General features: G+C 40.5%; 1 protein-coding gene across 2 annotated transcripts in view; it reads right to left on the bottom strand.

The window, feature by feature from the left end:
• The window catches only part of dagla (diacylglycerol lipase, alpha), a 58,855-nt gene that overhangs the window by 29,191 nt on the left and 6,339 nt on the right, over positions 1 to 23,325 (bottom strand). For both annotated transcript variants that reach the window (XM_022669484.2, XM_022669485.2), the window contains exons 2-3: positions 1,148 to 1,249; positions 847 to 1,058 (exon numbers count right to left, since the gene is read on the bottom strand). In XM_022669484.2, coding sequence (XP_022525205.2) covers positions 847 to 1,058; positions 1,148 to 1,242 — 307 coding nt within the window. In that variant the 5' untranslated portion in view covers positions 1,243 to 1,249. The remainder of the gene's footprint in view (positions 1 to 846; positions 1,059 to 1,147; positions 1,250 to 23,325) is intronic.

Genomic DNA, 23,325 nt, shown 5'->3' with positions numbered 1-23,325 from the left:
TGAAGGAAGGTAGGTAGGTAGACATTTAATAAATGGTATTACTTAACATAGAACAGAATATGAAAACATATTTTTACTTATTGAGTGTAATTCAATAAGCAATAAGAAATCGGTCTTTTGTGTGGTTAGTTTAAAACAAATCACCTAGTTTATGAATAATGTGCTACATTGTGATATGCAGTTCTGGAAAAAATATTTATAGATATATGTTTAAGTAAAATGAACACTGTTGTTTTATTCTATAAACTACTATAAAAACATTTCTCCCAAATTCCAAATAAAAATATTGTCATTTAGAGTATTTTTTGCAGAAAATGAAAAATGGCTGAAATAACAAAAAAGATGCAGAGCTTTCCGACCTCAAATAATGCAAAGAAATCAAGTTCATATTCACAAAGTTTTAAGAGTTCAGAAATCAATATTTGGTGGAATAACCCTGGTTTTTATCAAAGTTTTCATGCATCTTTCATGCATGTTCTCCTCCACCAGTCTTACACACTGCTTTTGGACAACTTTATGCCTTTACTCCCGGTGCAAAAATTCAAGCAGGTCAGCTTGGTTTTGATGGCTTGGTTTTGATGATCATCCATCTTCCTCTTGATTATATTCCAGAGGTTTTTAATTTGGCAAAACCAAAGAAACTCATAATTTTTAAGTGGACTCTTATTTCTTCCCAAAACTGTATATTTTTGGTATATTTGGTAGATTATGGAATTGAGTTTTGAATTTTTTGCAGATTACAGATCTCAATACAGTTACTTTAAACAACAGTTGGCACTGTGCTAATTGTAGAGAATACATTTTAATTAGCTCCATTAGCCTTGTAGCATGAAGCTTCTATCTCACCCAGTCGAATGTAGAGGACGTACTGCACGGCCTCTCTAGGCTGAGTGTAGAGGATGCTGCCCCTCATGCTCAGCCACATGATGGCGCTCTCACAGATCAGGCAGCTCACCAGGATCCCCAGGTAGCCACGGCCGTGGTCCACCAGCGTGACGGAGCACGACTCGTCCGAACCGTACGGCAGGCCGAACAGAACCACGGACAGGACCACCAGCCTGCGGACAGACACACAGACACAAGCCTCAGACCTGATTTCCTAAGAGAATAATCAGTCAGACCCCAGACTCCTGTTACAGTTACTGACCATATGCAGTGCAGTATAAAGAGGAAGAGAGCAGGCAGCACCAGGTCATCACTGCCAACTGACCAGCGCCGCCGAAACATCACCATGCCCGGCATCACTGCCCTGAAACGCACACACACACACAGATTACAGTTAGAGTCAGACAGTGTTTAAACCCTGTCCACTAGATATCAGTGTGGTACTCTATGGTTAGATCCCACTGTTTTAATTGGATAAAAAAAACAAAAACTTTTTTTTTTTTAATCAGATTTTATAAATAGGACAGTCTGTTTTTAAACAAATGCAGTACATTGTCTCGCTTACAATATTGCAATATATTGAGGTACATTGAATCTTAGCCCCTGTATCGTAATATGTATCGTATCACAAGGTTCTTGCCAACACACAGCCCTATAAACAAGTTTATTAGCCTGTTGTAAAGTTTTAGAGGTTTAGATGTCTGCTTCTATTTACCAACACTGTGAACCATTCTAGAATAATCAATTTCACACCAAACCTAACTAAAATCTTCATTATACAGGGAATAATAATAAAAAAAAAAATCCACTGGACTTCTCTTTTAACACAACCAAGAGAGCCGGCCATTATGTCTTAAAATATTTATAAAATGAAATGCTGAGACATAGTGGAGACATGTTCTAGGTCTGTTTAACTCAGACTGTTAGGTTAGGTGCACCTTTCAATTTCGGTTCAAATGAGAAAGAAGGAAGGTTGTTGGGTAGGTAGAAAGACACATTTGATTATGTTACTACTTAAAATAGATTAGAATATGAAAACATACATTTACTTATTGAGTGTAATTCAATATGTGATAAAAAATAGGTCTTTTGTGTGGTTAGTTTAAAACAAAATCACTTAATTTATGGAAAATGTGCTATATCGAGATCATATCATGTCATATTGCACAATTCTAGAATGACTAAACATGTCCATACTTCTATAACACTGGACTTCTCCTTTAACACAACAAAGAGAGCTGCAGCCCACTATATTACACAAACAGCCGCCAGAATTGACCACTTATTTTCATCCCACTCCAAGGACTTATGCAACTGTTCACAAGCAGTGCAACTCTTTTTTGGAGTCTGAAAAAAACCCTTCTTCTGGAAAGAGCTATGAAGAAACACTTCTACCTGGTTCATCATAGAAGGTTATCGATATGCTGTGGGCATTAGTGGCGTATCTCAGTGGAAAAGTAAAGCCACATAACACAGTTTCTTCCTCTTCTGATGTTAGAACCTCCGCAACATGATATTGCACAAGTTTAACACAGGCACTGTCAATACACTCCAACACGACAAAGACATTTCCATTGTGTTCACACTCACCAATCTCAGACAGGCCTGATGAGCGGATGAGGGGGGTTCCTGATAAATCGCAGGCCTGCACTCGCACTGAGAACTGTACACACAATCTTTTTATTCAGACCTTTAACGCTGTCATATGAAAATAACAAGACACTCTAGGGAGAATTTTCCATTTCCACTCTACACTGACAACTTAATCCAATCTTTTTAAACTGAAGACCACATCTGCCTCACAACACAACTTAATTAGCTAAACTGAGATATAGCTAAAATAGCTAAAATGAGAACCAAAACATTTTCTGTTTGTGTTAAGCTCCTTGCTGAGTCAGTCAGGCTATTCTTTAGCCTAGCAATAATGCAGTTAGAGTAGCCTATTTAGCAATCATTGCCAGTTTAGTAGCCTAATTTAAAGATATGTTAAATATGGAGCGAAAATTATGTTATTAGATATTAGTTAGCCTAGCAGCAAGTAGCCTACTTACCAATAAAGCAGCTACTTTAGTTTGAGTTAGCTGACTTCACAATAATGCAGCAGCCTAATTTAGAGATAAAGCCACAGTAACTACTCTGACATTAGTTAGCCTAGGAAGTGTTAATTATTAGCAATAACTACTTTTGCTGATATTTGTTAGTGTAGCTTAGTAATAATGCAGCGAGTAGCACAGTAACAAATAGTTACAGATGCTAACTTCTCTCTAGCTAATTTTAGCAAGTAAGTAAAAAAAAAAAACCATATTTTTCAGACTATAAGGCGCACTTTAACATTAATTTTTCCCAAATGTGTCAGTGCCGTGTGCCTTATGTATGCATTCTACCAGTAAGGAATTATAGAGCAGTAAAGCTCTTTTGCTTTTTTGCCTCTTTTTGCTCTTTTGCTAAAGTGTCTCCAGCACTAAGGCTGAGTGCATTAGCATTAGCTGCTAACCGCAGCGCTAGCTCTTTTGACCTTTAGAGGCAAGTATATTGGACTATAGTCTGGGTGTCTACCGTGTTAAAACATGCTATTTGGAATGAAGCTCCCTGGTTTACCGGAACACTCAGGGTTCCTCAGTCTAGCGATACCAGGCAGCATTTACGGGCAACTGAAAAAACTAACTTGCTAAAGTAGTTAGACTAGCTAACTTATGACAAATGTGGTGCTAACTACTTAAATGATGTTAGATAAGTTCAGAAACATCCTCCACACCTAGTTCTGGCCTCAAAAATCCACAAATAGTAGACTTTATACAGAAAACTTCCTTCAGATATCCTCATTAGCATCCAGAACTGGTGGAGTCTGTTCTAGACTTAGCATTAGCTCAGTAGCTCCTCTGAAGAGGGGGCTGTGTCTCAATAATAACGCTAAAAATGCAATTAAATCGCTAGCTTTAAATGTTCCACACTAATATGTACAGAGATGAATAAAGTGTCAGCATCAGGTTAAGCTCTGGTGTCTCACAGATGTGATGCAGCACAAATATTTATCAGTAAAGTTAATCTAACTGACACTCAATGAGATAATGTGTTTGTATACTGGGTGGCTAAGCTAAACACAGAGAGTCAGGTGGTGAGAACACACAGCTGGACCATCAGTCAGCACACTACACCAAAAATCTAAATCTTTATACTAAATTTATCAATTAAACTTAGACATTCATGGAAAGCACCGGAAAAAAACAACATTAACATAGCAGACAGCCTCGTACCGATCACACACTGAGAGAATCAGGCCCAGACAGCATGTTCATGTGGAGTTGACATGGGTGAAATCTGGGCTAGGCAGGTTCCTGGTGGACACAGGCTCTGGGGGAGTTCTAAGTTTGTATATGTGTTGTTACTGGGACCCATCTAGACCCCATGTGTATAGCTCAACCAGGCCCTGTGGAACAACCTTGGCTACCCACACAAACCTCACATGGCTGCGTTATCTGGGAGTGAAGGATGGACAGATCTGGAGAAAGAGGGACAGTGTTTGGTTCAAGAAAACCAACAAATAACGGTGAGCACATGGACAGCAGATGGTTCAGAAAACGAGACATACTGTTCCTTAGTCTACAGAGAGAGAAAAAGACAGAGAAAAAAGAGAGAGAGAATGGATAGAATGAGAGTGATAAGATAAAAATAAAGACTGGACAACAGGTAGAGTGGGAGAGAGAAAAGAAGAGGACGTTACAGGGAAAAAGAGAATGCAAGTGAGTGAGTGAGATGTGAGAAACAGTAAAAGACAAAACAAGAGTGATAGAATGATAAGAATGACAAGAGAGAGGATAAGACAAAGTGGTTTAGTGTGTGTGTATAGTGTGTGGCGTGTGTATGGTGTGTGTGTGTACAGTGTGCGTATAGTGTGTTTGTGTAGTGTGTGTGTACAGTGTGTGTGTGTGTATAGTGTTTGAGTATGTGTGTATAGTGTGTTTGTATGAGTGTGTAGTTTGTGTGTGTGTGTGTGTGTGTGTGTAGTGAGTTTGTGTGAGTGTGTAGTTTGTGTGTGTGTGTGTAGTGTGTTTGTGTGTGTGTTCATTAGTCTTGTGTGGCTGTGGATAAAAGAGAGGCTACTGCAGGTTGTCATGGTAACGGCTCCCAGTCAAAGACGCACTAATGCGCCGCTGGAAAAGAGCCTGTAATCGGCCAACCAGCCAATCAATACACACACACTCTCTCGCACATACACACACACTCACAATCACACACACACACTACACACACAGGCCTGTGATGGTCTGCTATTGTTCAGGAGGACGTTTACGAGTGTCTGCTGGAGAAACACAGGGAGACACAGAGCAGAGCCGGCGGTCAGGAAGCGGCGGAGAGGGTCTAAGGCTGAGGGCCCAGTGTGTCGAGCTCTTACTGAAGAGAAGCAGAAACAGAACAGAGCAGTTCTGCCTCAGCACCCAGACCCAGTACACAAGCACATTTTAATTGTTATAGTGATGCGCGTACTTACATTAAACACCTCAAAAAATCTGCTGTAACATCATGAACATCAAACACAAACTGTATTACCCGCATGCAGCAACAGAGGGAGCTCTTCACACTGTAGACTGTGTTTACATTACATAACAAGGCTGAAGATGGAGAAAGGTAGTAAGGCAGACTGAGGTAGAGTGAGGTAGAGCGGTGTTGAGTGATGTAGTGTTTGGTAGAGTGAGGGTAGAGTAAGGCAAAAAGGGAGGTCAATTTAGGGCAGAGTGGGGTAGAGCAGGGGTACAGTGAGGATAGTGTGAGGCAGGGTGAGGGTAGAATGTGGTAGATTGAGGCAGAGGTGAAGTGAGTGAATTATGGGAGTTGTAGTGAGGGCTGATAGCGGGTGCGAGTGAATTATGGGAGTTGTAGTGAGGGCTGATAGTGGGTGCAGGTGAATTAAAGGGAGTTGTAGTGAGGGCTGATAGTGGGTGCAGGTGAATTATGGGAGCTGGAGTGAGGGCTGATAGCGGGTGCAGGTGAATTATGGGAGCTGGAGTGAGGGCTGATAGCGGGTGCAGGTGAATTATGGGAGTTGTAGCGAGGTCTGATAGTGGGTGCAGGTGAATTTTAGGAGTTGTAGTGAGGGCTAATAGTGGGGGCAGGTGAATTATGGGAGTTGGAGTGAGGTTGTTTCGGGTATTTTACATTCCTCCATCCACAGTGTAACGTGTACCGGGAATACATTATTGAATCTAATATTACCACCCACAGTGGACAGTGCAGTGGGAGGGGTAATGAAGGTGACCGGTGGCGTCTGGCTAGAATTGTCTGTGTGAACAGAGACTAACTACTCTGGTTAAAAACACATCTACATTCAGTACAGGAAACCCCGCACACATATCTCACAGGTCAGTGCAGTGTTCTTTAGCTTTTATGGGACATGCCAAAAATCATGGGACACGATACTACATCCTGTCCTATGACTTTTGGCATGTCAATGTACAATCATTTCCCCTAAATAAAAGAGTGTGATGTAATATTCAAACAGTATACAAGTTGACGCAAGTTGATCCCTTAAAAAGAGGGATCTTTAAGAACTTCACACCCAAGGAAAAACTTTTTTATAAAAGAATGTATAGGAAACTTTACACCATTTACAATGACAACTTCTACAACCTTAAAAATACATGGTTGTGTATAGCACCAAAAGAAGTAAGACTAGTAAGAGCTTTTTCTGTAGAATATATATATATATATATATATATATATATATATATATATATATATATATATATATATATATATAATTACAATAATGTAAAGAATAATGCTCAGAATAATTGCCTATAGACCCTTGAAGAACCCCCTACTATGTAGGAGTGTAGACTAACAGTAACACCAGTAGCTCTCTGTAAACCAAACTGAACTATAGCACAGACTGGAAACTGAAGCTGATGCTACACAGCGCGTTTATGTTACGATTCTTGACCTCCTTACCAAACCGCAGGCTGCCTGAATTAGACCTGAAGCCCACCCACACTCACACGACCGATGCCAGCCTCCAGCCAATCAGCAGCAAGCGGGGGATCGTCCGTATTGATCACCAAAAGAGAAGAAACGACGAAGGGGGTGTCGCTCCTAAGGGCACATCCATCACCCGACATCCAATCAGTCAATCAGTCCACATCCATCAGTCCCACCATGGCCCACGGCCAATATCTGCCCCCAAGGGCAAAGCATTCTGTACAGCAGGAATGAGAAACAAGCACAAGTGTAAAAGAGAGAGAGAGAGAGAGAGAGAGAGGGAGAAAGGGAGAAAGAGAAAGAGAGAGAGAGAGAGAGAGAGAGAGGGGCAGAGATGCAGTGTTACGTCACTGAAGGCTGTCCTATTTTGCAGGACTCTTTAAATTAGGTTGAGGAATGCGACCTTCGAAGGTTATATCCTCTCAAAACGTGACATGGAAAGCTTTCTTTCCATGAGATCAAAGTAAAAAATATTTAATTCCATATAATTCTGGAGCATTTTCCTCATTCAATCACCTTCTCACCACCTTAAACCATCACATTCTCATTCCATCATCACCTCACTCCATCATCTTCTCATTTCATCACATCACTCGTCCTTCTCACCACCTCATACCATCACCTTCTTATTTCATCATTCCCACACACCATCACCTTCTCATTCCATCACCTCACACCATCACCTTCTCATTCCATCACCTCACTCCATTACCTTCTCAGTCCATCTTCACCTCACTCCATAACATTTTCACCACCTCACGCAATCACTTTCTCATTCCATCACCTCACTCAATCACCTTCTCATTCCATCACCACCTCACTCCTGCTTCTCACCACCTCATTTCATTAATTCTCATTCCATTATCACCTCACTCCATCAACTGCTCATTCTATCATTACCTCACTCCATCATCTTCTCATTTCTTCCTCACCCTGCCTTCTCACCACCTCACATCATCACCCACTTCATCATCTTCTCATTTTATCACGCCACTCGTCCTTCTCATCACCTCACACCATCGCATTCTCATGCCATCATCAGTTCAAACCATCATCTTCTCATTCCATCATCACCTCACACCATCACCATCTTATTCCATCATCACTTCAGTCCCTCACCTTTTCAAGTCATCGCCACCTCACTCCAACATCTTTTCATTCCATCACCTCACTCCATCATCTTCTCATTTCATTGCCACCTCACTCCAATATCTTATTTCATCACGTCACTCATTCTCCTCACCACCTCATACCATCACCTTCTCATTCTATCATCACTTCAATCCATCACCTTCTCATTCCATCACCACCTCACACCATCACTGTCCCATTCCATCACCACCACACACCATCACCATCCCATTCCATCACTACCTCACTCCTCCTTCTCACCACCTCACTCCATCAATTCTCATTCCATTATCACCTCACTCCATCAACTGTTCATTCTATCATTACCTCACTCCATCATCTTCTCATTTCGTCCTCACCCCGCCTTCTCACCACCTCACCGCCTCATTCAATCACCTCACTCTCTCACCACCTCACACCATCTCCTTCTAATTCCATCTTCACCTCACTGCCTCACCTTCTCATTTCATCACGTCACTCTACACAATCACCTTCTGACCTTCTCACACCATCACCACCTCAAACAGCACAACACCAGTCTGCATAGAGCTGCACTCACACAAAATAAATGCTTATACACACTCACACACACACAAATACACTCACAAACATTCGCATGCAGAAACATGCACACACACAAGCAGGCGAAGCTGAAGAGGTGAAAAAGACTGAGTGGGAGGCAGTGGGAGTGAAAGACAGTGACTGAAGCGAATGGAGCAAGATAAGAGAGAGAGAAACAGAATATTAGAGGAGAGAGAGAGGCAGAGAGAGAAACAGAATATTAGGAGAGAGAGAGAGAGCGCGAGAGAGAGAGAGCAAGAGAAAGAGAGAAATACAGAGAAAGAGAGTGAAATAGAGAGGCTGAGTGAGATAGAGGCAGAGAGAGAGAGAGGCAGAGGCAAAGAGAGAGAGGCAGAGAGAGAGTGGCAGAGAGAGAGAGAGAGGCAGAGGGAGAGTGGGTGTGAGTGGCACACGGTGTTCAGGCTATAAAAAGGAGGGAAAGCAGTTTGATGCCAAAGACTGAATCTGGATGTGGAAGATAAAACGGAGGGATGGATGTAGTGGGGGGGTGCTGTGTGTGTGCGTGTGTGTGTGTGCGTGTGCGCGTGTGTGCATGTGACGTAAGCTCCACACCAGTAGAGCTACGGGCCAATCAAAAGGAGGAAGAGAGGAGGATGAAGAGATGGAGGTCAGAAGAAAGTGTGCTAATATAGATGCATCAGCAGCTCACAGAACAGACGAGAGCGAAAGAGAGGAGGAATAAATCACTCTGTTAAACATACAGCGCTAACGGAGGACATAAAGAAAAGGAAAGAGCAAAGACTGCTGAAGGTGAGGCCGGCACATTGGCATTACAGTCTGCAATGCCCTGTGAAGGGCCCGCGCCTGGCACGGCCCACGCCCACTGAACAAAAACTGGCCTCCTGAACGTCCTTCACTGGGGTTTTGTTAGCATGCTAACGCTAGCTAACTTCACATACCTGATAAACACAATGGTCACAGCAGAACAGTGCAGCCCTGTTAACTCTTCACAGTACAGAACCACACACTGAGTTTTAGTGTTGAACAGGTCAGACCAGCGAGAGCCTCGTCAACCCAGAGCCCACAGACCAACATGGCCGCACCACATATAACAGTGGTATCAAGTCAAGTCAGACATTATTTTGGATGTTGCTTATCATCTGACAATCGCTAATGCTAACCAGGAACAATGCTAACAATGACAATCTGGGAAATTAAATATTTCTCATTAAACACTAGCAAACAATTGACAAACCAGTTTTGGTAAACTAGTGTTAGGAGCAGATCTTCTATGTTGTGAGGTGGGTGGAGCCGCCATGTCCGCAGTCACTGGTGGTCCTTTCTTGGACACGGTTGGTTGGTACTGACTACTGCATACCGGTAACACCCCACAACACGTGCTTGATGTTCTGAAGATGACTCAATCTAGAACATCACACTTTGTTTTCTGTCAAGATTCAGTCCCTGAAATAGACACATTTATACGTCAACTTTAAGAACTTACTGTTCACTCGCTGCTTAATACAGTACATCTAGCCCTTGACAGGTGTCACTGTAAATGAAAAAAAATCCACGAAGGCATTTACACACGCAACAAGACATCCCAGAATACTCAATTTAAGAGTATACACATACTGAGACATCCCAGAATAATCCAGTTAAGAGTATTCACACACTGAGACATCTCAGAATACTACAGTTAAGAGTATGCATGCTCAGAAACATCCTAGAATTAAGAGTATAGAGTATACATATGCACTGAGACGTCCCAGAATACTCCGGATAACAGCATACACACAGACATCCCAGAATACTCCAGTTAAGAGTATGCATGCTCAGAAACATCCTAGAATTAAGAGTATAGAGTATACATATGCACTGAGATGTCCCAGAATACTCCGGATAACAGCATACACGTGCATCGAGACATCCCAGAATACTCCGCTTAAGAGTATACACACATTGAGACATATACATAAACATATACATATACATGCACATACAGAATATACATGCACTGAAACATCCCAGAATACTCTCGTTAAGAGAATATACACGTACACTGAGATATCCCAAAATACTCCGGATAACAGCATACACACAGACATCCCAGAATACTCCAGTTAAGAGTATACACGTGTCATCCCAGAATACTCCGGTTAAGAGTATGCACACATTGAGACATATACATAAACATATATATATATATAGGAATATACATGCACTGAAACATCCCAGAATACTCCACTTAAGAGTATACACGCACAGACATCCTAGAATCATCCGGTTAAGAGTATACACACACTGAGACATCCCAGAATACTCCTGTTAAGAGTATAGAAACACACAGACATCCCAATTACTATGGATAACAGCATATACACACCCCAGAACACTCCATTTAAGAGTATACACACACAGAGACATCCAAGAATACTCCAGTTAAGAGTATAGAAACACACAGACATCACAGAATTTTTGGATAACAGCACACACACACACACACACACACCAGAAGACTCCAGTTAAGAGTATACGCACACTGTGAAATCCCAGAAAACTCTGATTAAGAGTATACACATACTGAGACATCCCTGAACACTCCAGTTAAGAGTATATACAGACGGAGAAATCCCAGAATACTCAGGTTAAGAGTTAACAGTATATACACGCACTGAGACATCCCAGAGTACTCCGGTTAAGAGTAAATTGTCGCTGTCCAATAAAAAACATTTACATCCAAAACAGCAACTTTACAGGAGAGATATAAAACCTTGTAAACTTTCAATGGAAGTCAGTGTAAAAATAGTTTATTTCAGGTCATTTTAAAGAGTGTCTATTGGTCCGTTCATCAAGAAATTTTGGCACAGTATAAGAGACAGTTCGTTTGTTAAAATGATGTAGTAAACTAAAAATCGACAAAAATATAAAAAGATAAGTGTTTTTCAATGGACAGCAACGCTATAGTATACACACACACTGAGAAATCTGATTATTATAAAATATAAATCTCTTTATCTGATTTATTAATCAGATTTATAAAACATTACTCTGATTTAAGAAATGGGAGTAGCGTTTACATCACTTCATTTACATAATCATCAAACAACAAAGCGTGAAACAAAGAGACAGGAGGGGAAAGCTCTCACAGCGCCTTCAGAAAAGAAAAGAGGAAAAAATAATAAATAAAAGGGTGATGGGCTGAGATGGTGTGAAAGAAGGAGGAGTGAGAAACAGCAGCGCAGGACAGAGAGAAGAAGGGATGAGGAGGAACAGCAACACACACCATGCTCACAAATAAATAGGACACGACAACAGGAACAGAGAGAAGAATGAGGACACAGCACAGGGAACACTAACACTGCTTAACACAGCCACACAACTACACACACACCACATGCACACATACAGTGGCATAAAAGTATTTGCCCCTTAACAGTACTTACATTTTTTAGATTATCAAACAAACTTTCATTTCAGACCAGACTGTTCGATGCTTCAGGGTCTGGACAGCTTGCTGTAATGGATGGAACCAGGAATTCTGCTGTTTACCAGACAATCCTGAAGGAGAATGTTTGGCCATTTGTTCTGGACCTCAAGCTCAGGAGTACTTGGGTTCTGCAGCAGGACAATGATCCAAAGCACGCACAAAAAGCCTACCTCTGAATGGCTTTAAAAAAAACAACAACAAAAAAACAAACAAACAAGGTTTTAAAGTGGCCTAGTCTGATTGAGATGCTGGTGGATGATCTTAAACAGGCTGTTGATTCTGGATAATCCTTTAATGTGTCTGAATTAAAACAATTCTGTAAAGAAGAGGGAACCAAAATTCTTCCCCAGAGATGTGAAAGACTTTTTGCCAAATATCAGTTAAGCTTGATTGCAGTTGTTGCCGCCAAGGGTGGCACAAGCAAGTTATTAAGTTTTATATATATATATGCACACACACACACAAACACACACACACACACACACACACACACACGTATGCACACATATATATACACACATACATAACATGCAGCTTTGGAAGGAAATTAAGAGACCTCTTCAGTTTCTGAATCAGTTTCTCTGATTATGTTTGAGTAAAATGAACATTGTTGTTTTATTCTAGAAGCTACAGACAACATTTCTCCCAAATTCCAAATAAAAATATTGTCATTTAGAGCATTTATTTGCAGGAAATGAGAAATGGCTGAAATGACAAAAAACGGTGCAGAGCTTTCAGACCTCAAATAATGCAAAGAAAACAAGTTTATATTCATAAAGTTTCTAAGAGTTCAGAAATCAATATTTTGTGAAATATCCCTGGTTTTCAATCACAGGTTTCATGCATCTTGGCATGTTCTCCTCCACCAGTCTTACACGCTGCTTTTGGATAACTTTATGCCACTCCTGGTGCAAACATTTAAGTAGGTTTTTAGGAAACAGGTTTTCAATTTGATAAAATCAAAGAAACTCATCACTTTTAAGTGGTCTCTCATTTTTTTCAGAGCTGTATAAACACACACACACAAATAAAGCTAAAGAGGAGGTTCTCAGGGCTGATATATCAGACCTGATTCAGTACTTCAGCTACTACTCATTAAAGCAGTTCAGATCTGAGTGCTAAACACTGAGCTCTGGTATGAGCTGAGGAACCGCTGCAGTTAACAGCTGGTGCAGGAAGGCTGGCGTTAGGTTCAGCAGGTTTAGCGCACATGTATCCGGCTGCGCTGTGCGAAGGCATGTGGAAAGCAGCACTGCTCACTCTTACCTGCCTCCAATCCAGCTCTAACACCAAGTCTAACGTTCACCATGTCCAGAAGCTCCGCCCACTTCTCTACTACAATACAGAGTTACTATATTCACTAATACCACTTACAACTTTACTGTACACAACACAAGCCTTATGTTCACCATGTGCAAAAGCTCCACCTACTTCCCTACAATACAGAGTTACTATATTCATGACAAAAGCCTGACTGTGAAGTACTAGACTGTAGACTTAAGCCCTATCTGGAGGGGATTAGTTTCTCAGAGGATCCTGGGGTAATTTTCTCTTCTATTTTAATAAAATAGCTAGTCCACTGCCACGCACCATAATTACACTTTGGGCGTGCGTTTCCACAGAGATCCACGTAAACACAACAGCGAGTGGAAATAAAGGAGCTACTGAACACGATGTCATGTGAGAAAGCAAAAAAAAAAAAAAACTTACTGGTCCTCCTGATTTTTCAGTTGTAGTCTGGATGCAAGAGTTTTATCACTGAGTAGTGCGAAATATTTTTCCCACACGTTCCCCTGAGAAACTAACCCCGTCCGGATAGTGCTTTATCTGTCCTCAGTACAGAATGTGTGGAGAATGACTGTGATCCTGCACTGTTACACACCCTTTGTGTCACACACTTTGAATATTGACATTATAAAGTGGTAAATGCATTACCGTTCCAACTTTGTTTAGAATGTGTGTTGGGGCAAAAATGCAGGAATATTTTCTCATAGCTGTCTGTTTTTTTCTTGTTGAGCTTTTTAATCCAATTTTTCGAATAAAAAAAAAACTACCATATTAACGAAAAATTTAAAAAGTGGGTTTTTTTTTTATAAAACAGTGAGAATTAACAAGAGTACAACACTTCTATCTAGAGGGCAGGTTTAAAAAAAACAAAACTAGGGTTCTGAGTGTTCCACTGGGCTAAGCGTTGCCACTAGGATCAGGAGGTTGCCGATTATGAATCCTGTTCATGCAGCTTTCCATCGCCTACCGGGGCCCTGAGAGAGCACAATTGGCCTTGCTCTCTCTGGGTGGGTGGATAGCACTTTCTCCCAACTTAACTCCACAGGGTGATGCCAGTCAGCACAAGGCGTCTGTGAGCTGACGTATCAGAACCGAGTTGCTGCGCTTTCCTCCGAGCGCACTGTGATGCTTCTCAGCAGTTCGAAAAGAGGTGGCGGCTGACCTCACATGTATCGAGGAGGCATGTGTTAGTGTTCACCCTCCTGGTGTTGTGGCATCACTAGTGATAGGGGGAGTCCTAATGAGTGGGTTGGGTAATTGGCCTTGTAAATTGGGGAAGAAAATGGGGAAAAAATTAGGAATAACTTCTGATGCCAGTGTTTTTATACAGTATTTATGTCATTAATCAATATTGTGATACGATACAATAACTATACATTTTCCTACGTCCCAATCAAGAGCTCAACTTGTTATCCGGAGACAGCAGGCTGTTTCTCAGCAGGGTGATGATGCAGAGCAGCTAAACTTTTCAAACTAAACTAAACAAAACCAAACTGCTGAACTTCAGTCCTGCTGCCTCTTCTGAGGACATTCTGCACATCCAATTAAAAGCTGCCTCCCTTCTCTCAGAAGTCAGGTGTGATTTAGGCTTGGGGATGGACGAAGATTTCTGCCAAAACAATTCCGGCTCACGCCGCGTCTCCACATTAGCACATCGAGCCTGATGCCACGTCTGATATCAGTCAGGATCAGGACGTGGGCTTCACAGCTCGGGCTGGACGCGGGGCTGATGGAGGCGGTGATGTGATTGTGTGTGATGTGGAAATCTGTGACGGAGCTCACGCTGTGCCACTTCACCACTAATAAGCCTAGACTGGGAATCACACGGGTCACGGCGCTGTCCGCACATCAGCCTGCCCAGCATCCACAACAGCACCTAAACCGTGATTCCACATATAACGCATATCAGGAGTTTCAGGAGTCCATATAACAGTGTATTATCATGACTGTGATTGGTCCAGAGTGGTCCAGTGGTCTAAAGTGTTAGCACTATGGTCAGGAGATTGCTAGTTCAAATCCTATTCATGCCATGCCACCAGCTGCCGGAGTCCTAAAAGAGAGCACAACTGGCCTTGCCTCTGGGTGGGTAGATGGCGCTCTTTCCCCTCATCACTCCTCAGGTGATGTCGATCAATACAAGGTGTCTGTGAGCTGATGTATTGGAACTGTGTTGCTGGCTTTTCCTTTCCAAGGCAGACACCTGTCCATAAAGAAGACCTCACAGCTCATAATGCATAGCAGAGCAAATGAGAATCATGAGGTGGAAGGAACTGCCCAAGGAGCTCAGAGACAGAATTGTGGCAAAAAACAGATCTGGACAAGGTTACAAAAGAATTTCTGCAGCACTCAAGGTTCCTAAGAAGAGAAAGTTCCACAAAGTCATCTATCACTGCAGCAGCTCTCCACCAGTCGGAGCTTTATGGCAGAATGTTTACCAAAAACACATGAAGGACTCCCAGTCTATGAGTAATTAGATTCTCTGATCTGATGAGACAAAGAAGAGAAAACAAGGCACTGCTCATCACCTGCCCAATACAATCCCAACAGTGAAACATGGTGGTGGCGGCATTATGCTGTAGGGGTGTTTTTCAGCTGCAGGGACAGGACGACTGGTTGCAATTGAAGGAAAGATGAATGCGGACAGAGATATCCTGGAAGAAAACCTCTTCCAGAGTGCTTTGGACCTCAGACTGAGCCTAAGGTTCACCTTACAACAAGACAATGACCCACAGCACATAATATAACAAAGGAGTGGCTTCAGAACAACTCTGTGACCATTCTTGATTGGCCCAGCCTGAGCCCTGATCTAAACCCAATTGAGCATCTCTGAAGAGACCTGAAGATGGCTTTCCACCAACGTTCACCATCAAATCTGACGGAACTGGAGAGGATCTGCAAAGAAGAAAGTCAGAGGATCCCCAAATCCAGGTGTGAAAAAACTTCTTGCATCATTCCCAAGAAGACTCAAGGCTGTACTATCTCAAAAGAGTGCTTTTATTCAATACTGAGCAAAGTGTCTGAATACTTATACTTATCATCATCTGATATTTCAGTCTTTCTTTTTAAATATTTTAGTCTTTCTTTCTGTCTGTTTTTTTCTGTCAAGATACGGTGCTGAGTGTAATTCATGAGAAATAAAATGATTTTTTTTTATTTTAGCAAATGGCTGCAATTAAACAAAGAATGAAAAATGTAAAGGGGTCTAAATACTTTCCGTACCCACTGTACTGTCCAGGATGTTGTTATTTTAAGGCCATTTAATACCACTGGTATTATTATCATTATATACAATAGTGTAATAATACAAACACACTTTAAAAGGGCAATAAACTTTATTATTAATTAATAATATTATAATTCTATTAATAAATAACAATATGTGATTATAATTTGTCTCTTCACCTACTGCAGTCCACTCTTATGCACGGATATGCAGTTATTGATAAATTGGTCACTGCACACTTGAAAACATTCATTTATACTTAAAACAATGGACGATATCAGCAAAAAAAAGTTTGAGATTGAGTCCATTGATTGTATGAGAAGTATCGTGACAGGCTTGGTCAGTGGAGCATCAGCTGATTTGATGTGTGTTTATGTTATTTAATTTATTTAATAGAACGGTTGGTCAAGAGCAAAAAACATTAAGACCACCTGGTTAATATGCTGAGGGTCACCTGCATGCCAACAAAACAGCTTCCTCTACTTAACCTGTGGAGACACACTCTAACTTTCTGCACCAAGGTAACTTTCTGCACCAGCTGATTCTCCTGAACCACATTTACTACAGGAACAGACTGATCAGTCCCCTTCTGATACCAACAGCCTCAACCAGTACTTAATATTCAAAAGAGAAGAAGCAGAATGTGTATATCAAATTGCTTTGTTCTTTATTTAATGATACTGTGGGTTCTGAAGGTTTTTCTTTCATAATTAGGTTACATGTATAATGGAAGTCCCTTTTATTTAATGACTGATATTTCAGCATATTGTTCCCCTTTTTAAAGCAAAATACAAGGTCCTAATCCTGACCAATTACAGGGTAGATGTGGTTTTCTTCTCACCCAACCTCACCTTTAGCAAACCTGTGCCCACCACTTCTTTTTGTATATATAGATTTATCATTATTTGTTTATATTTTTTTCGTGACCTGTTTCTCTGTCCTTTCCTCTGTACTGCTGTAACATTGTAAATTTCCCTATTGTGGGATTAATAAAGGATTATCTTATCTTATTTTATCTTATCTTATCACTCTGGTTTAGTCTGAGAAACCAGTACAACCCAAAACTAACCAGTCCAGTTCCAGTCGGTCAAAAAGAAAATGGAGTGAAAGAGCAGATCTACAGCTCCACTTGCTTATTGTCTTACTTTTATTGGACGTCAGTGAAAAACCCATTTTGGAGCATTTTAATTGGTCCCCTCATCACACAACTGTCAGATACACAAAGTAACGCAAAGGGATAAATATTTTTCTCTGAGCCGAGTAGGAGCCTGGGAGTATACTGACGCATTAATCAAGCATGCATTAGTATATTAAAAAGCACATCCTTCCTATTTCTGCAAATATTGTATTATATCTTTTCATGGGGAAACACTAAACAACGTGTTAAAAATTATTATGTAAGTGATATTTTTCTAAGATTTTCCTAAATGGTCAATGTAAATGACCGTCATAACCTGTTAAATATAAATCCAACTTTGGGCTCTCTCCCCGTATCGCTCCTAGGGTGATGCTGATCAGCACAAGGCGTCTGTGAGCGAATGCATCGAAACTGGGTCGTTGCGCTTTCCTCCAAGTGCGCTGTGAATCTACTGGGTAATGCTGCATCAGCAGCAGCTTGAAAAGAAGAGGTGGCTAACTTCACATATTTCGGAGGAAGCATGTGTTAGCCTTTACCCTTCTGGAATTGGAACATCACTAGTGATAGTGGGAGTTCTAATGAGTGGGTTGGGCTAATGGCCATGTAAATTGAGGAGAAAATTGGAGAAAATTTTGAAATAAAGTTTAAGAAAAAATGATGCACCTTATTAACCAGGCTACAGGTTTCAAGCAATATGGGAAATAAAAAATGATCTCTCTGCTGCTGAAAAGCATGAAATAGTGCTGTGACTTGGACAAAGTAGTAAAACATTAGATATTTCCCCAAAAACTAAAGCGTGATCATCAAACTGTGCAGAGATTTGTGGCTGGTTCAGAGCACAGACTTGAGATTTGTGCAGATAAAGTCAAAATGAGGAAAGTTTCTTCTAAACAAATTCATCAGATTAAGAGAGCAGCTGCTAAAATGCCATTACAAAGCAGCAAACAGGTTTTTGGAGCTGCTGGTGCCTCTGGACTCTAACAAACCTCAAGCTGTAGATCCTCCAGAAGCTTGCATTTTTTTCTTAAAAAAAAAAATCATAGGGAGATTTGTTCAATAAAAGGGTTGTGACTTGGAAATTATATTGACTGTCATTTGCATTGACCATTTAGAAAAATCTAAGAAAAATATTACTTGCATAATAATTTGGAACACGATCTAGAAATGAAACTGTCCTCTGAAAATAACTCAACATACAGACATTAATGTTAATATTTTGTGTGGCCACCAGTATTATCTAGCACGGTCTTAATTCTCGTGGGCATGGAGTTCACTACAGCTTTACAGGTTCCTATTCTTCCACTCCTCCACGATGATATCACAGAGCTGGTAGATGTTACCTTGTCCTCTTTCTCCTTTTGCTTGAGGATGCCCCATAGGTGCTCAACTGGGTTTAGGTCTGGAGACATTCTTGGCCCATCCATCCCCTTTACTCACTTTTGCTGACTAATTCTTAACATCTTAAATCTTAACTTAAATCTTATTATTATTAATACAGTAGTCTTAATACTTTACTCTGGTAACTTTGAGTTATCTGTGTGAGAAAATGAGCCAAATGCCAAACAATGCTAATTCCCTTTCCAGCTAATGTTAGTTTGTGCTTATGTGCTGAGACTGTACGGCATTTTGTAAAGGGCATGGGAGCATTACATCAGCATTACTGTAATCATGTGAACAGGCTACGTGTGGGTGATATTGAAGTTAATAAAGAGTTGCGTTAACTTATTTAATTTGATATTTTGAGCTGTATTTTAGTTCAACTACAGAGGGAGTAACATTATCTGAAAAGAATCTAGAGGACTGCTGTTACACGAGAGATAAAATAACATTTGCATTTTGTAGAGGAAGTCAACAGAGCTGGTTCTAACAACAACAACAAGGGGCAGTTTCCCAGACAGGGATTAAGCCTGGACTACACAGAATTTTTAAGAGAGATAAAACAAAAAAATCAATTTTAGACCATTTATCTTTATACATAAACACATACAAAACCAGCCCAGCTGTCTATCACTGTAATCCATGCATTTGTACCTCATGAGCTAATAATGATCTCAGACTGTCAGTCAGACCGTTCACACTGCCTTCAGGCCTGTGTGTGTGTGTGTGTGTGTGTGAGTGATCTTGTGTGTCCGGTCTTCAGCTATTTATTGGAGTCAGTGTGAGCTCATTTCTGCCTCAGCAAATCAGATCACAGTAATGATGCTGCAGGTATGCAGAACAAAACACACTACTCTTTAAAAAAAAAAAGGCGTGGTCAACTTTCCATCCAAACTAGACACACCCTCACTCATATACACACACACACATATATATATATTTCTGCTGTTGCAAAACAGCTGCCTGGCAGCAGCCAGTGTGCACACACTGATTTTCATGACTAAACTTCCTCAGCTGGACCCCGAGTGCACAGGAGGAACAGAGAACCACTGGGTAACTGGAGGCATAAAAAAAACACAAAAAAACACACATAACTACAACTGGTTTAATCACTTACCAGTGTTTTACTGTAAATCCAACCAAAACATGGCCCACTTTTAATGGCCCAAATAAATATAATTGTTGCCATTGTCTCCGGATAGCATAGTAAGCTGTAACAGTTAATATCAGCACATTATACAATATTTTGCTTATCCAAACATCATAATCGTAATCATGCCACAGATTGAAGTAGTACAGTACTATCTGTAGGACTGATTTGATGAGACACTAATAGATAGAAGTGGTAATAAACTCTATAGTAAAACTGCATTACTACTGCTGATGTGTGGAGCGGCCATCTCGGATTTTGTTCTTTGGGTTGTGAAGGTTCTCCCAACTTTTCCAGTAGAAAATCTAATCTGTGGAATTTTTTTGGATTATGTAGTCCAGTCTTACCAAAAAACATAATCTGTGTTTACATTATTTTTAGGGGTGTGACAAGACACTAATATCACGAGACGAGACAAGACACGATATTGGGTTCATGAGAACGAGACAAGATTTAAAAATAACATTTTAAAGAAAACCTCAAAAATTAAAAATGGCCTGAAAACTAGAGTTTTATTTGACAAAATCATATAACGCAAACTTAACAGACTGGTTTCTCTCAATGATTGATTTCATAATAAATAGAAATAAGAATAAGAATAAAAAAATAAAATAAAACTTTTTTAGGTCTTATATAGTGCAAACAATAAGTGCAAACCACAACCAATCATAATAAGCCTATGGTTTGTGTTTTTTTATCCTAAATCTCTTGTAATTTAACTATGTATAACCATAAGCAGTCATATTAAGCCTATGGTTTGTGTTTTTTCTCCTAAATATCTTGTAATTTATATTCATAAACATAACCAGTCATATTAAGACTATGCTTGAAGTGCAAACAGAGACAGAACATGTTTTTTAATACAGTACAGAGCTAAGGGATTAGTACAACTGCCTATGAAACAGTGACGTGTAGGATTTACTTACAGTATTTACATATGGTTTGTGTCTTGTTGGTCACTCTGTTACCATTTATTGTTTCCACTGGAGCCAAAATGCAGCCAGACATACAACTTATAAAGGGGTTATGCAGCCTATGTGACGAATAGGGGAGCTGCACTAAATGGGGCGCCAAATGAAAGTCCCAAATATTTTTTTTCTCAAGAGAAACAGCCAATCGGCTTACTGGTTTTGCGGAGCGCGGTGGGCTAGTAATGACAAAAAGTATCTCCTCCACCCCTTCCCGCATACACCACAAACAGAACGTAGTTGCAATCCTGCTGTGTTGCCAGATCCCGCTTAAAAAGTCCACACTAAACTATTTTTTTTTCCCGCGAGACAGGTTAAAGCTGGACGAGAAATATCGTCACGTTTAATCTCGCGAGATCTCGTCACACCCCTAATTATTTTGTTTAAAGATTTATTCTCATGTTAAAGTTTTTTTCTTCAAGCTTTTGGTATATTTGACATATTTCTCATATTTACTAACAACACTGTTTTATATTCAGCTTTAGCAGTTCAATCAGTAATATAAAGTTAAAGAAGAGGTGCTAATGTTGGAGTCACAATATAAAATACTAATACTAATTATGTTATTATAGAAGGTGAAATGTATTGCAGTTTTACATAAAAAAACATACTGGTGAATTAATAATGGGACACAATGATAAATAAATTAGTTTGCATTATTTTCTAAATCGAGATGCTGGTCTGATCATAGGGACAATTTTAGCCACTCACCACCAGTCACCATCATTACCCCCCACTGCCCTGTCCACTGTGGGTGGTAATATTGGATTCTAGGGTGTATTCCTAATATAAACGTTACACTGTGGATGAAGGAATGTTAAACACCAGAAACGCAACTTCAGAAATCCCAAGCTGCACCCTAAGGTGATACAATTACACACTGCGATCCCATGACTCTTGGCATGTCAGTCTATATTACAATACACAGACAGTGCAGTGCTGCAGTCTGAACGGTTGGTACAGATGTTTGCAGAAAGTGGATTCTTCTCGCCCACTTTTCAAATGAATCCTGTAACTCTGAATCCAAACAGGAGACACTTCCTTTCTGGATGTAAACTAAATGTGTGTTTACACAGCGGGAGGATCCCACAGAACGAGGCTTCACACACTTCATCTCCTGCAAATTACAACATCTTTCATTTAGAAATCTGCTGTCATTTCAACACCCACTGCAGTAGAGTTTTAAAAAAATCTGTTTGTTACTGGTTTCTCACTGTTAAGAAGTTTAAGGACATTTTCACAGCATCACTAATTGGTCTGGTTAAAACGGACTCTGGAGCGGTTCTCGATCCGACATATCTATCAAATATGCGTTTTTTTTACACTATAAGACACACCGGATTATAAGGTGCATTATGCGACAACAGTAAGGAACAGGGGTGTCGCCAAGTTTTTCTTTTTAATTCAGCAAACAAAACTGCAATTTAAAAAATATACATATCATTTAAAGTCAAACAAGCGCCGGATATTAATCTACACAGATTTCACAGTAAAGTGTATTTACTTTTAGCATAGATTTCCAGATTTCCAGGCCTGGTGCAGCGGCATTAGTATTGGCAACTAAGAGCTACTGCTGTTAGCACTAGTAAATGTCGCCAGACAACACTACACTGAGGAACAGAAAACGGCAAAAGAGCTAGTGGATAGCACGGTTAGCAGCTTATACTAATGCTGCTCCAGAAGTGCTAGCCAGGGTTAGCAGCACGCTACAGGTCGATAATACTCACCTCTGAATGGCAAGAGAGCTAGAGCTAAGCGTGGTTAGCAGCTAATGCTAATACTGCTTCACCCTCGGTGCTGGAGAACTAAACTGAAACTCTTGAGTAACGCCTTACTGCTCCTTACAACCTGACTGATCAAATTTATACATAAGGTGCACCGGATTTGCAAGGCATACTGACGATACTTGGTAAAATTAAAGGATTTTAGGTGCTCCTTATAGTGTGAAAAATACAGCGCCCCTTTAGTTTGAGCTAAACTACACGCATGGTCTGTGCAGTGTTCAGTACAACCGCGTGGTTCTGTTTACTACGCATAAAACTGCGCTGTTTGTACCATTGAAAACACTGTTTGAAAGCACAGCGGCAAATTTACAGCATTTAAACAGCTTCACACTTCGCAGATATATCTGAAACACAGATTCGTCACGCTATAATTACTTTCTTGCACCATACAGCCTGG

The sequence above is a fragment of the Astyanax mexicanus genome, chromosome 16 (assembly GCF_023375975.1).
Source record: "Astyanax mexicanus isolate ESR-SI-001 chromosome 16, AstMex3_surface, whole genome shotgun sequence".
Taxonomy (NCBI): Eukaryota; Metazoa; Chordata; class Actinopteri; order Characiformes; family Acestrorhamphidae; genus Astyanax; species Astyanax mexicanus.
Note: the sequence above shows the minus strand (reverse complement) of the source record. Positions and strands in the feature narration are given on the sequence as shown.